Here is a 13,524-nt window from a genome sequence, read left to right as displayed (position 1 = left end):
CAGGACTGGGACCCATCCTTCCAACTCCTCCACTGTCCCTCTTTCTGGCCCCCTACTCTGACAGACTGTTCAGGGCCATTCTAGAAATTTCTAGAATAAGAATGAATTTCTAGAAATTCTGGAATAGAAATTTAGAATTTCTGGAATAGACAAATAGAATTTCTAGAAATTTCTGGAAGAAGAACGTTCCCTTCTTGACACCAAGGAACTCCTGCCTGCCTCTCTTGGTTTTCTTTGGCCAGTGACGATGGGGCGGGGGAACCTGAGATAAATTTCCATCCCTCGGACAAACAGAACAGCAGCGGAAGACGTGGGCGCAAGGCCACGGCCAGCACAGGGACAGGATGTCCTGGCCAGACCACCCTAAGTCAGGGCCTCCCCGCAGGCTTCCACAGGGGGTTACAGCTGACCTCAGGCTCCTGGGCTGTGAGCAGCTGGGCAGAAGCAGGGCCCATGCCTCCCCCCAGGTGGCTGGTTCAGGAGGGCAGCTACTGGAGAACCCGCTCTCCCACCAGTGATAGGACTCTGGGGCAGGGCTCTCAAAGGCCCCTGGGGGCACACCCCAGGGTAAGGAGGATCCTGAAACAAAAAAGCTTCATCCCAGGATGGAAGGAAGGACGAGGAGGTGAGGCTCCTGTGGACACCAAGCTCAAAGACCTGGCAGATGTCCATGGACCAGACTTGCGAACTGGAAAATGCCGCAAGAATGGGCTGGCCAGCAACAGAGCCACCTGTGGATGGGAGCTTGGGGAGCAGCTTCAAGTGGCCCAGGGCGATGGCGAGCCAAGGGCACAAGAAAGCAGAACCAAGAGAGGGGAGCAAGATCCACCAAGCAGAAAGTGGAGGAGACCTGAGTGACAGAAGCACGGCTGAGTCAGGGCTCACGTGCCCAGCGGCATGGCGATCCCAAACTGCCACCTGGGAGAGGAAGACCATCCACCCTCCTCTCTCCTGAGGATGCTGGCACCTAACCCTCACCTAAGAGTTTCAAATCCAGACCCGTCTCTCCGCGTGTTTGGGACCGTGGGCTTGTTCAGTGTCTCCATGAAGGAGCAAACGCCCTAGGATGAAGCTCTATTTCTATCTACAGCTGCAGGAGCTGCCCACAGTCAGCCGGCGAGCAGCGTAGACTGGGGCAGTGTAGACGGGGGTCCCGGGAGGGGGTGGGTAGGCGGGGCGGCAGAGATTAGGTTCCAAATCCCTAGAGATGCAGAAAAAGCAGAGACCCTGGAGTTGGGCGGAACTGGGGGCAAATGTGCACTCAGCCACTGGAGCCCTGGCCACCCAGGACCACCACCACCTTCCCCAAGGGCTGTAGCAAGACCCCAGCAGCCCCCAGAGGCGTGGGCCCGATGTGGCCACTAGGGGGCAACACGATGCTCTTGCCTCTGGTGATCTGATCACCTCCAGAGCTCAGGTGGGTGGGCTCAGCCAAGACCACAGACCAGCTGCTTACCTGGCCCCATCCTGGGGCCAGGAGGGACATGGGGGTGAGACAAAGACAAGCCGCCCCCCAGGAGCCCAAAGCCATGCTCGGCCCAAATCTTTGGAGGCTACTTACCAGCTCCCATGGGCCGCAATTCGGGCCCAGACCCCAGGCCAGAGCCAGGACCAATGTCCCGACGGTACCCACCCGGAAAAAAACTGCACAGGACCGTTGGATTTGGAAAGTTTTTGTTTTCTTTTCCCACACATTTCCGGGGTTGGGGTGTTTTCCAAGACTCAGACACATTTGTTAACAAAGAGAGAAAAAAAACTGGGGGAGCAGGGAGCCCGTGGGCAGAGAAGTGACCCCAGCAGTCAGCGGGCGATGCCTCGCTCTCTCTCTTCCCTGGTGCCCGCGCCCAACGGGTGCCACAGGCCGCTGCTCGCGGTATCTAGATTATTTGTCTTTAATATATATCTGCATTTGCCTTTCCCCTCCCACCCGCCCCCCACCCCTGCTCCTCCAGCAGCTTCCCCATCAATGCACGTCGCCCGGCGGCACACGACAGAACAGGCCTTCGGCGGCCCGAGCCCCTTCCCTGGGCGGTACCAGGCAAGCGCCTCCTCCTGGTGGGCGGAGTCGGGGCGCTCGGGGCAACTCCCACTGCCCCGCCCCGCCCCGCCCACCCCCCCCACGCTGGGCCGCTCGGCCCCCCCGCCCGCCCTTCTCCCACCGACTCAGGAAACCCAAGGGTAGGAAAGGAAGGGAGAAACCAGACACACGAGAAAAGAAGTGGAGAGAGGGAGGGTGGGGACCGAGAGACACGGCAAGCCTGGGACGGGGGCCGGAGGGCTTGGGAGGAGAAGGAAGGCAGGAGGGACAGAGGGCAGAAGAAAAATTGCGGGAAATTAAACAGGACGGGGAGTGGACACTTTACAAAACCCCCAGCCTTCCTTCCCGCCCAACCCCACCAAAATAAAACTACCCCCCCCCCTTAAAAAAATAAATCAACCCAGGGCTGTGAGCACGTGCCCTGCCCGGCAGGCGCAGGGCTGAGAGGGACAGACAGCCCCCGGGACTGACGGTGCCGCCGCACCCGACGGCAGGAGGAAGGGGACGAGCACGGGGTTTCCTTTTCTGTTTTTCTTTTTTCCTTCTTTCTTTTTTTCTTTCTTTCTTCCCTCTTTTTCTTTTCTTTCTTTTTTTTTTCCTTTTTTTTTTTTTTTTTTTTTTTTTTTTTTTTTTTGCGTTTCCTCTTCGTGAGAGAAGTCTGAGGCAGCCAGGGAGCGGGTCCCCAGAGCCCCCGGCGGGGAGAGGGCCGCACCCGCCTCCCGGGGCCGTCCCGGGAGGGGCAGCTGGCAGTGGGGCGCGGTGCCGGGGCTCACACGTAGTACTCCTTGTCTTTGTTCTTCTTGGCCTTGCTGGGCGTCTTGGGAGCGGCCGGGGCCTTCTCTTTGACCACGGCCCCATTGCTCTGGGCCGAGTTACTGATGTAGTTCCGGCTCTGGTCCACCTGGTAGGAGCCCTCGTCGCGGTTGCGGTACTTGTACATGGCGTAGAGGAGGATGAGGATGCAGAGCGCCGCGGCCGCCACGATGCCCACCACCATGCCCGTGGTGCTGCTGGACTCCCGGATCACCTCCACCGCGCCGGGCGGGCCCCGCTCCCCGGGCCCCGTGGGGTTGGCTGTGGGCAGATGGGGGAAGCCGGGGGCGGAGGTCACGCCCGGGCGCAGGGGCGGGGGCCTCCGCGGCTCGAAGGACGTGGGGGCCCCAGGCCCCAGGGGCGGGTTCTCCAGCAAGGGCTGCAGCGGGTCTCGGTGGTTCATTTTGCCCGCGGGCAGGTTGGGGGCCGGGGCGGAGGGGGCCAGCAGCACCCCGGGGGCGCCCGTGGCCCCATCTGTCCTGAGGTGGGGCCGGGGAGCGGGTTTGCGGGGTGAGAGGAGGGTGGTGCGGTCCGTGACCAGGGGAAAGGTGGTGTAAAAGTCCTCGTCGTCCGTGGGGGGGAGGCTGGAGTCAAAGACCTCCCCGGACGCAAAGCCCGAGGCCTCGATGGGCTCTTCGCAGTCGCTGTCGTCCTGCTCGGCCTGGCACGGGCCCCCGGCGGGCGGGCGGCGGGCCGCGGGTGGGGGCAAGGTGTCTTGGGTGGCGCCCACGCCCGTGAGGAAGGGATAGAAGGTGGGGGGTGGGGGCACGAAGGGGGATCGGGTGGCCACGGGAGGGGGGTCTAAGGAGTCCTCCGTGATAATGGGCAATATTAACTCTCCTCCTAGAACAAGAGAGAGAAGAGAGAAGAGAGGGTGTCAGCGAGGGCCCAGGGCGCAGGCGGCTGGCACAGAGAGAGAAACAACAGCCTCACACACCCAAATCGGTTCCAATTGGCTTTGGCGGAGACTAGAGCGGGCTGGGCCCGCCCGCCAGCCTGCCGGCGCGCTGCGCTTTAAGCGGGCAGCGGCTCGGATGCCCTGGGCACCCCACGCACGGGCTCTGCGGCTCACTGGGTTTTGGTCTTTTGTTTGTCTTAAGAAACCAAAAGGAACAGAAAGGAAAGGAAATCGAAAAGAAACGGAAAAAAAAAAAAAAAACTCTACTGGTTTAAGGCTTAAAAACAGATACAAGAGCAGCATTTAAACAAACCTAACAACAATATCTTTTAGGGTTTTTTTTTTTTTTTTTCTAGATTTTTCTCTTTTTTTGCTTTTGTTTTTTTTTTTTTCTTTTGTTTTTTTAAAAAAGAAGATAGCATACCACGGAATTCAGGCAACTTACATCAACAAATAGGCCGTGTGATTTTAGCATGAAGAAAAAAATTACAAACAGAGCTGTGTAAGCGGGTTCTCCCGGAAAAAATAAGAAAAAACAACTTTTCCGTACAACGTTTTCTGTCTATCTGTTTGGCATCTCCCTCCCTCGCTCTTCTCTCCCTCTGGACATCTTGCTTCCTCCTGTACGCTCTCTCGCCTCCCTCACTTGTGCCCTCTCCCCCTCGTTAAACACAAAGCTAAGATCCGCACGGTGCAGGCTCGCTTGGGGAAACTGTTACCACCACTTGGTGACAGCATAGGAGGAAGGAAGGAGCAGCGGGAAGGAGGGCTTGGGGGAAAGGGAGGTACTGGCAGCCATGGAGGAATACATGGTAAGAGGACTTGAGGCGGGGGGGATGGTCATGGGAAGCAGCTTTGAAGGTTAATTGCAGGCTGGCCATGGGAAGAGGAGAGAACTGAGGTGGGAGGTGACAAAGTCCATGAGAAAGAGTGGGCAAGGAGGAGACAGGGTGGGGGAGGGTCTTGTCCCATAGGACTCTGGGAGAGGGTGTGAGAAGCCCTGTGGAGGCAGGGAGGTGGGAAGGAGGAGGGGGTGGGGGGGGAGGGAGGAAGGAGAGACGGAGGGAGGGAGGGAGGGAGGTGGACAGGAACACACGACTCCTGCGCTAACCCTAATTCCCCAACGTGCTTTCTTCACCCTCCACCTCTGACCCCCACTGGCTTCCCCCCTCCCCCTCCCCAGAACCCCCATGGGCCGCCAGGACCTGACCAGGGCTTGACTGCCTCTGGCCCTCTTATTATTCTTAAAACAATAATAAAACAACGGAAAGAAGAAGAAAGCAAAAAAAGAAAAGAAAATACATACACAGCCATCTGGGAAGGAAGCACTTGCTAATATAGGGCCCGGGGCAGGGGTGCGGGGGGGGGACTAGTCGGGAAGGTTGGGGGGCGGTGATTAGGTCTCCTCCCTTTCTCCCTTAGGTCTCTTAACTGTGGTACCCTGGGCATAAACTGCAATTCCCATCAGCCCCAAAGGGTGAGAACTACAACTCCCATTAGCCCTTGGAGCCGGGGGAGGGGGGGCACAGACTGCAATTCCCATCAGACCCGGGGTCAACAACTTGACAACCCTCATCAGCCCACTGCCCCTCTGGCAAATACTGCATCCCACTGGTGTGGGGTAGATCCAGCTGGAGTCTAGGTCTAGGAGGCTCTAGGTCTAGGTCTGGGAGGGCTCTCTCCTCTTAGAGGGACACCTCTGGGCCTGGTTGGGGCTGGAGATTTCCTCTCTAGCTCGCCCTACACCCAAGCCCTGCCCCCATCTGAGTGCTTCTCCCTGGTCTCTGCAGGGTGTGGTTTTCACAGAGGCCCCTATCCCCTCCAGAGGAAGCACCCCGGGGGCTCCACTCCCAGGCCCTGCCTGCCCCACTGCAGCCACGCCCGGCCACGTGCCACTGCCACATCTTGGCGTCTCTTCTCCTGCTCCCTGCCCCCTAAGCCTCTGTGTCTGTTGATCCTTCCGATCCCAAGCTCCGGCAAAATCGGGCAGAGCTGTCCTTGGCCACCCTAGCCTGCCACAGCCAAGATCTTGCCATTGAACTCGTAGCCTTGCCTAGCTCCCCGGGCTGCTCCTCCCACCAGGCTCCCATCTCCCCCTGGGCCAGGGCTCACCTGCACCCCACATTGTGAAGCCCCAGGGCACCTGGCCCTCCAGGGGCTCAGCCACACTGAAAAACTGAGCCCAAAGCAGACAAGCATGTTCTGTGGAGCTGGGACCGTCCAAAGTTAGCTTTTTATGGAAGAGGATGCTGAGGCCCGGGGTGGGGAGGACTTCCCAAGGTCACTCGGTGTCTGCATCAGGCAAGGTGAACAAATGGACTCTCCAGTCCTTTCTGTGGCTCTCAGAGACCAGGAAAGGGTCAAGTTCTCACAAGGAGCCTGGAAAGGCCTGATTCATCCTCCCCATGCCTGCAGTAATCTGTTTGACTCTTGGCTTGTTAACCTGGGAGGCCACAGACCTGTTCTGTCATTAATTACTGTGTGACCACGGACAAGATTCTGTCACGCTCTGGTCTTCCTCACCTGTCAAGCTCTCAGCTTCCTCATCTATAAAATTAGGGCATTGGGCTCCAGGCCCAGGGTGAGGCCAAGGTCTGGCTCTTGTGGACCTCCTGCCTATGGATGAATAATTGATCTCCCCATCCCCTCCTGAGCCCTGGACCCACCATGAATGGCCCAGCACCCTGGTCCCTGGGTAAAGGGCACATTCAGCTCCCAGCTCTTAGGGAGAGGCTGGCAGCCTGTGTCCCGTCACGGCACAGTTCCTCTCCCTGCTGGGCCACACCACCGGCCCTCTTCCTGACCTTTGCCTTCCGTTCCGAACATCTCGCCCCTGCTAATATTTCACTCGTGCTTCGAGTCCGGCCAAATACCTCCTCTCCCAAGAAGGCCTCTGGTTTGGGCTCACTGCTAGGGAAGGTCCAAGGCCCATCTGTCTATCTCCCTAGCACCCAGCACTGGGCCTGGTGCGGGGGGCTCATCATGTTTTGACCAAGGGAAGGGGAGGAATACTCACCAGGCATTTCCTCTGGGCCCGGCCAGGCTAGGTATCTGGGGATGGGGTGGGAGCCCCTCACAGGTCAGAACAACTGGGTTTTGAACACCCTTCCTCCCCTGACCCACACAGAGCAGCACCGCTGAGTTCGGCCTGACCCAGCTCTCACCCATCACCATTTCTACCTTTGATGCTGGATGGGGCCACCGGTTGCAGGGGTTAATCAGGCCGGTCAGGGCACAGACCTTGTCTCTCTACCCTCTCACCCCCAGATAGACTAGGGGTGGCGGAGGAGGGCCTCAGGCCTTGGACCACAGACAAATCCCGCCCAGCCTGAGCCCTCTGCAACCTTTTGTCCCAACTCACTGGTTCTTTAGGACCTCGGGGCACACAGGCCCCCCAAGGTCCCCCTGTGCAGCGTCTCCCAGGCTCCAGAGCCCTCCCAGGCCTGGTCACCTTGACTCTTGCCCCTGCCCTGCCCTTCAACCCCAGCTGTGTCCTGCCTCCATATCTGGGTCTCAGCCCCGTCCCTGTGTCCCCCAGCTTCTCTGGGAGCTTTCCTTGGGCCCTTCTCTGTCCAAGGCTTTGACGGCGTCTCCTGAGGGTGTCCCGCCCTCACCCACATCCTCCACACCACCACAACTGCCCCTCGGTGCCCCCTTCTCATGGCCCTGCACCCCAGCCTGTCTCCTCACCCCACAGCTCCTGCTGTCCCCACAAGATAACACACTGTCAAGACCCCGCGCTGTCTTCCTTCGCCCACATTCGATCAAAGCCGAACTGGCTCTGTGGCAGGCAAGCCGCATGTAACATAGGGTACTGGGTTTCCCTGGGGTCGTTCACTGGTCCAGGGTCCAGCAAGCTTGTCTGGCGAGGAGTCAGCAGGCTCTGGGGGAAGGGAGGACCCCTCAGAGACTCCTCACTGTGAAAGTCCAACCAGGGGCTCCCCTTCCCACTGGGCGTTTGAGGAAGACTTGGGGTGCCTGGGACCCCGGGTCCAGCTCTACAAGGCTGTACATTGGGATGGGGTGCTCCCGGGAGTCTGAGAAGGACTTCCCACCCCTCCCCCACCTCAGGCAGCTACAGCACTTGGGAAATACTCACAGGAGCACGGATCACAGAAGCCCCCCCACCCCCCACCCAACTCCTAAGTTGAATGCCAGGACATGTCAGTCCCACTTACTAGAGAGAATGCCATTCTGGCCAAGGAGACCAGCAAGCTGAGCCCTTTCTGCCTTCAGGGCACAGCGACTCCTGACTGGAAATGTACCCAAGAACCCCATTCCCACCCAAGCAGGACGTGCCTACTCCCAAAAGAGCACCTAGCACTGAGGTTGAGTGTCACAGACTGAGCAATCGGCTGGCTGAGGCCCCGTCTGCCAGCGCGGGGTGCCTGCCCAGGCTGTGACAGCAAGAAAGCCACTAGCCCACAGGGCGTTTCGTGTGGGTTCGCAAAAAGGCAGCCCCTCAGTGTGGCCACAGACCTGCACGCACACGATTTGGCGAATAGCTTCTCTTTACACAATTAGAAAAAGGTACTCTGGCTTCCTGGAGGCCACAGCCCTGCTCCAAGGGACCAGGACACGCAGCTTGGTGAGCAGAGAGCACTGGCTAGATTTCAGCCCTTACTCACCTGTTCCAGTAGACAACAACCTGTGCCCAACTGCGTGCAGTGACCTGGAAGATGGCGCCCCGCCCCACTCGGAAACACCAGCGCAGCCAATGGCAAGCGTCAGGGCGGATTCAAGGTCAGAGCGGATGCGTATCGTGTGTGTGTGTGTGTGTGTGTGTGTGTGTGTGTGTGTAGGAACGCACCCCTCAGAGTCTGTTCCTGTGCACCTGGGCATCGTGTGCACACGGACCTCAACGGATCTGAGCACGTGAGCGTCAGGGAATCTGCACAGACGTGTGCGTGTAAGCGAGCCCCTGGCTGTGCCTGGGTCCACCTGCTTCCGAGCCTGGGTCTGAACTCCTGTGAGCATGCGTGCATGCCCCACCAAGAGCCTGTGAGCATGCCCCCGTGGGTCCCAGCGTGTGAGGCAGGCCTCTGTGAATGCCTCTTTCCCCAAACTCATGGTCTCCTTCTCCTGGGCTGCAAGACTACATTTCCCAGCACCCCTTACAAGTAGGTGTGGCCGTATGACTGAGCAGGGGCCGCTGCTAGTAGCCGCCTGGGAAAGTCTCCCGGGTGCGTGCCCTTTCCCCTCCTTCCAGTGACCTCGCAAACTGCCTGCTGAGTACGGAGGAGCTACAAGGAGGGAAGGAGGCTGGATTCCCAAAGCGCCCCTTGGGGCGGAGCCACCTGCTGATGGGGAAGCACCCTGGTGGGCTTTCACTTGAGTGAGATGCTTCCCTGGAAGAAACCACTGAGATCTGGGGGTTATCTGTTACAGAAACACATGTCGCCTTCACAAGTACGGATGCCGAACCAGACCTGTGTGTCCCCAAAACCCGTGGGCTTCAGGTAACAAGCCAGGGAAAGGGCTGGAGAGATGAAGCAGCGTACGATGCGGGACATTGGGTTCCAGCCTCCGCTTGTGATGCCCTACGGGGCAGAGCGTGCGCCGGCGGAGGCTGAGGCCCCAAGGGAATGTGACAGGAAAGTTGGGGTGACGATGCCGGCTTTTCCTTTCGGCTTTCAGTAATGCATCATAAGAAGACTGAGTTAGGCAAGAGTGAGTGGGGGCTTTGCAAGCAGAGACGAAGGCAACAGAGAGAGCCCGGAAACGCGGGGCTTGCCAAGCGTCCAGAGAGCCGATGCTTCCAAACTACAAATCGCGAGAGAGACCAAAGATGGCTGTGAGGGACAATGACCCCGTGAGACGTCTACCTGCACAAGGAGGCCTCGGCCTCGCCTCACAGATCAGATGGAGGGTGTGGCCTCCCCACCTGCTGTTTCGAAGGCCTTCAGAAGCGTCATCGCTAAATGAAGAGACAGGCTCTGATCCCATGATCAGAGCAACACGGAAATAAACGGGCTTCGCAAGTGTGTCTGGGAAAGAACTCTGAGGGCAGCCGCTTTGACTGCTGGAGCCTGAGAAACCACCTCTGGGCCCCCAAATATGCAGGGGCAGGAAGTGGGCCGAGTCCCCAAGGAGGACGTTTTCCCAACACCCACTTCCGAGGAGGCCACGGAGGATAAGAACTGAGAGGCCCTTCACAGAGGCAGCACCAGGGCCACAAACCAAGGAGAGGGAGTTTCTCGAAGACAGTAGAGGACGGGGGTTAAGGAAGAAAGTTCCCCACCGCAGGGGTGGAGTCTCGCCCACTGCAGGGGGGGCTGGATTTCCTCAAGGCTTAGAACTAGGGGTCTTGGGGGGTTTTCCATTCTTCTCTTTTTTTGCATGACAGGTTTTACTGTGATGGCTGACCCTGGCCCACTGGATTCGGGGCAGGGCTGAGCTGTGTGGTCCGTGAGATCAATCACCCTTTTAGTTCACGGGGATCCAGACCACATGTGGACACCCAGGAGCAAGTCTGGACCCAGCCAAGCGGGCCGCCATCTCCCACACACCCTCCCCTTTGCAGTGACAGCCCTGAGGGGGTGAGGCTTCAGGGTGTCTCCCTTGGGGGGGGGGGGGGAGGCGTGCTCTGCGGGTGTGAGAAAGAGTGAAATGGACTGTTGGTGACCCAGAGGCCACACTGGACACAGAAATCGCTAGCTGGTCTGCTCACCGCATCTGTTTCTGCTTCCTCCCCGGGGGCACGGCAAGGCCATACCTCCCAGCCTTCCTGGAAGCTGAGCCGGGGCCAGGAGACTGAGCTCCGGATGGCCGCGGGCAGAATCGTCCCAAGCAATGAGCGCCCCTCTCCACCCTGGCCCGTAGAACCCACCTGCGCGTGACCCCACCGTGGGTCACCTTCCGCAACTCGGGACCTCACCTGGTGGGGAGAGTGTGGCTTCCAGACGGAAGGCCAGGCCCTGGACGAGTGCTTGTAGAGGAGAAATAAATTTCTGGGTATTAAACCACAGGTGCTGTGGAGTTGATCTATTCGGGCAACTGGTGTTATCTTAAGAAACTCTGGAATGTGAGCTCATTTGTGCTTCTGTGAATTCTGAGCTAGATGTGTGGGTCTGAGCGCGCGCGCGCCCGCGTCTGTGGGGTTAAGCCTCTGAGGGTCTCCCGTACGTATGCATGGGCGCAAAGCCTCCGAAGGGTCGTGCCTACACGGGGTAAGCGCACGAGCTGGCTCTGTGGGTCTGAGCCACGTGGGGGGCTTATATGAATCTGAGTGCTCGCGCATGTGTGTGCCCTCGGGGGTCTGAACAGCGGCATGTGCTCACCTGTGTGTGAACACGGAGGCATGCGTTTTATTGGGCCTGAACACGTACGTGCGGCCTGAGGGCCTGAGGATACGAGCCCATCCGTGAGCAGCTCATGTGGACATCTGAGCATACGAGTAAGTGGACATCTGAGCATACGAGTAAGCGCATCGGTATCCGTGGGTGCCCGTGCGGGCCAGTGTAGACGTGTGTGAGTGTGTGTGTGTGAGTGTGTGCGTGCACGTGTAAACACCACTGCAGGACTCCGTACGAGTGTGTATGCCCTGAAGGGTCCGACCATGTGTATGTCTCCCAGCATGTGTGGATCTGAATGTACACGTCTCCGAGTGTGTGTGCGCGTGTGTGTCTCTGAACACGTGGGTATGAATGTAAACATGCGTCTCTGTAAGACCAGGCACCCGTATGGGTTTGTGCGAACTTACTGGCAGGACACGGGAGGCCTGAACATGAGTGTGGACTTGGGTGGAGCCGTGACACGCGGCTGTATGGGTCTGTGCTTCTGTGGGTCTCAGTAGCCGTGTGTCTGTGTGTTACAGACGGCACGTGTGTCTCTTTAGATCTAAGCGTGTGTGCGCCTCTTTTGGTCTGAGGTGCGAAGGGCCTGTGACCGTCTAGGTTTGAACGTATTGACACCTGTGCGAGTGGGTGTGCGTGAGCTTGCTGGTAGATCCCTAAGTGTGTGTGCACGGATGTACGTGCGTGCGCCCCCGGTCAGACACGTGTGCACGCATATAAACGTGTGCCGCTGTGGATCTGAGTCCGTGTGCGCCCTTCCTCGGTGCCTCAAGGGGTGCAAACTCAAGTCCCCACAGGGCACCATACCCTAATGTGCGGGTCAGGCTGGCGAAGACAGCGAGGGGTGGTGGGCCACATTGCCCACGATGCAGAGCACGCCCCCGCTGAAGGCACTCCCTCTCAAAAGAATGAAAACACAGTGCCCATCAATCCATACCCTTCTTTGACTGGCTTGCCAACCTCACGTGAAATAACCACGTTGGCCGATGATCTCACCGAGCTACGGGAAGGAGGAGTGGGGCCTGGGGTCTGGGAAGGGGCCAAGTGGAGAGGAAGGGTGGAAAGCGAGTGGGGACGATCCCAGGCTTGACATCTGGACCCAGGGAGGAGGATCTGGCAGGTGGGAGGGATGCCAACGGCCTGGGGTCCCTGGGGTCAGTCCCTGGGTAGCCACTGTCTCTAGCCAGGCTGCCTCCTCCTCTAACACTGACCTCGGAGCCCAAGGAGGCCCGGCCCTGTGCTAGAGAACAGCCTCCCTGCACCCGGGGCACAAGAGGGCCTCTGGCTGGAGTCCCCTTTCTCGGTAGACGGGGAGGGTGGCATGGTCTAGATCAGCCTGAGGGGCTCTGGAGTCATCTTGCTTTTTGCCTGGCCTCCCATCAGGATAAAACTCCAACCTGAAGCATATGGGACGGGTGTGCGTATGAAAATACACACACGTGCCATGCACACCTGGGGGAGAACCTCTGGCCTCTGTCGGTCTCCTCTGGAGGCTTACGCGTACGCTCTGCCCTTATTTTCAAAGCCCGGTGCCAGGCTGTCCATCAGCCTCTCCCTACACCCCACCTCCCCCGCCCCCGGCTTCTAGTCCTCCTCTACCCTCCACCCTCCCCTCAGGGGCTTGGCCCTCTGATCCAGGGAGGGCGGCCGACCTGCCTACCTCGGCTCCCCTTTACTCCCTCGTCCCAACACAGCCTAAGGGAGCTCGGCCAACCGGTGCACGCACTCAGCGACTCAGCGTCCGTCACATCCAGGCCCCTGACAAGACTCCAGGTGGCGGCTGGAAAGTTCGAACCTCGGGGAGTGTGTGGCCCCGGTGTGGCCCAGTATGCACTGCCTGTGTCTGCGCGGTGGCCGTGTGGCCCCACACTCCTCTCCACGGGGTCCGGGGAGAGCAGACCCCTCCTCTCACCCCACAGTCCCTCCTCCCCACCCCCCAGAGTGAGCACATGCGTGCAAACACATGTGATGGGGCCAAGTGCCCTTTTCTCAAGACCCACACAGCCCTGTGTCCCCGGAGTCCTATCCCAGGGCTCTCGTGGAGCTGATCATCACGGCCCCTTTCGGCAGGTCCGGGCTAGGGGAGCTGCTTCCATATACGGGAAACCCCAGTAACTGACTGGGTAGAGGAGGTAAAGCAGGGTTGAGGGGGAGAGTGCTGCGTGGAAGCTGCCAGATGCCCAGAACCTCCCAAAGCAACGGCAGAGCATGAAGGTGCGTCCCTGAGCTGAGATCGCCTAGTGGGATGCAGCCAGATGGCCCCCCCACCCTCAGCAGAGGGGCCTCCCCGCAGTGGACGGCGTCTGTTCCAGAAAGCACCAGCTCTCGGCTGTGGATGGGGAGGCCTTTGCAGCCCAACAGCCTGCAGCTCCCCCACGCGCCTCAGGGCCCCGGACCACCAAACAACGCTCTTCAGCTCTGGCCTGTGGGGTCTGGGGGCCTGTGCCCCGACTCTCCCCCTGCCATTGGTCTCTGGAACC

At 59.3% G+C, this 13,524-nt stretch overlaps 1 protein-coding gene across 12 annotated transcripts in view; it reads right to left on the bottom strand.

Annotated features, from left to right (window-relative positions):
- Positions 1–2,127: 2,127 nt before the first annotated feature.
- Positions 2,128–13,524, bottom strand: part of NRXN2 (neurexin 2) — a 99,437-nt gene continuing 88,040 nt past the window's right edge. For 5 of the 12 annotated variants that reach the window (XM_047879271.1, XM_047879272.1, XM_047879273.1 and 2 more), the window contains one exon: positions 2,128–3,694. In XM_047879271.1, coding sequence (XP_047735227.1) covers positions 2,808–3,694 — 887 coding nt within the window. In that variant the 3' untranslated portion in view covers positions 2,128–2,807. The remainder of the gene's footprint in view (positions 3,695–13,524) is intronic. The other 7 variants (XM_047879277.1, XM_047879278.1, XM_047879283.1 and 4 more) reach the window with 4 other exon arrangements.

The sequence above is a fragment of the Prionailurus viverrinus genome, chromosome D1 (genome assembly GCF_022837055.1).
Source record: "Prionailurus viverrinus isolate Anna chromosome D1, UM_Priviv_1.0, whole genome shotgun sequence".
Classification (NCBI taxonomy): Eukaryota; Metazoa; Chordata; class Mammalia; order Carnivora; family Felidae; genus Prionailurus; species Prionailurus viverrinus.
This window is presented reverse-complemented; position numbering and strand designations above follow the sequence as displayed.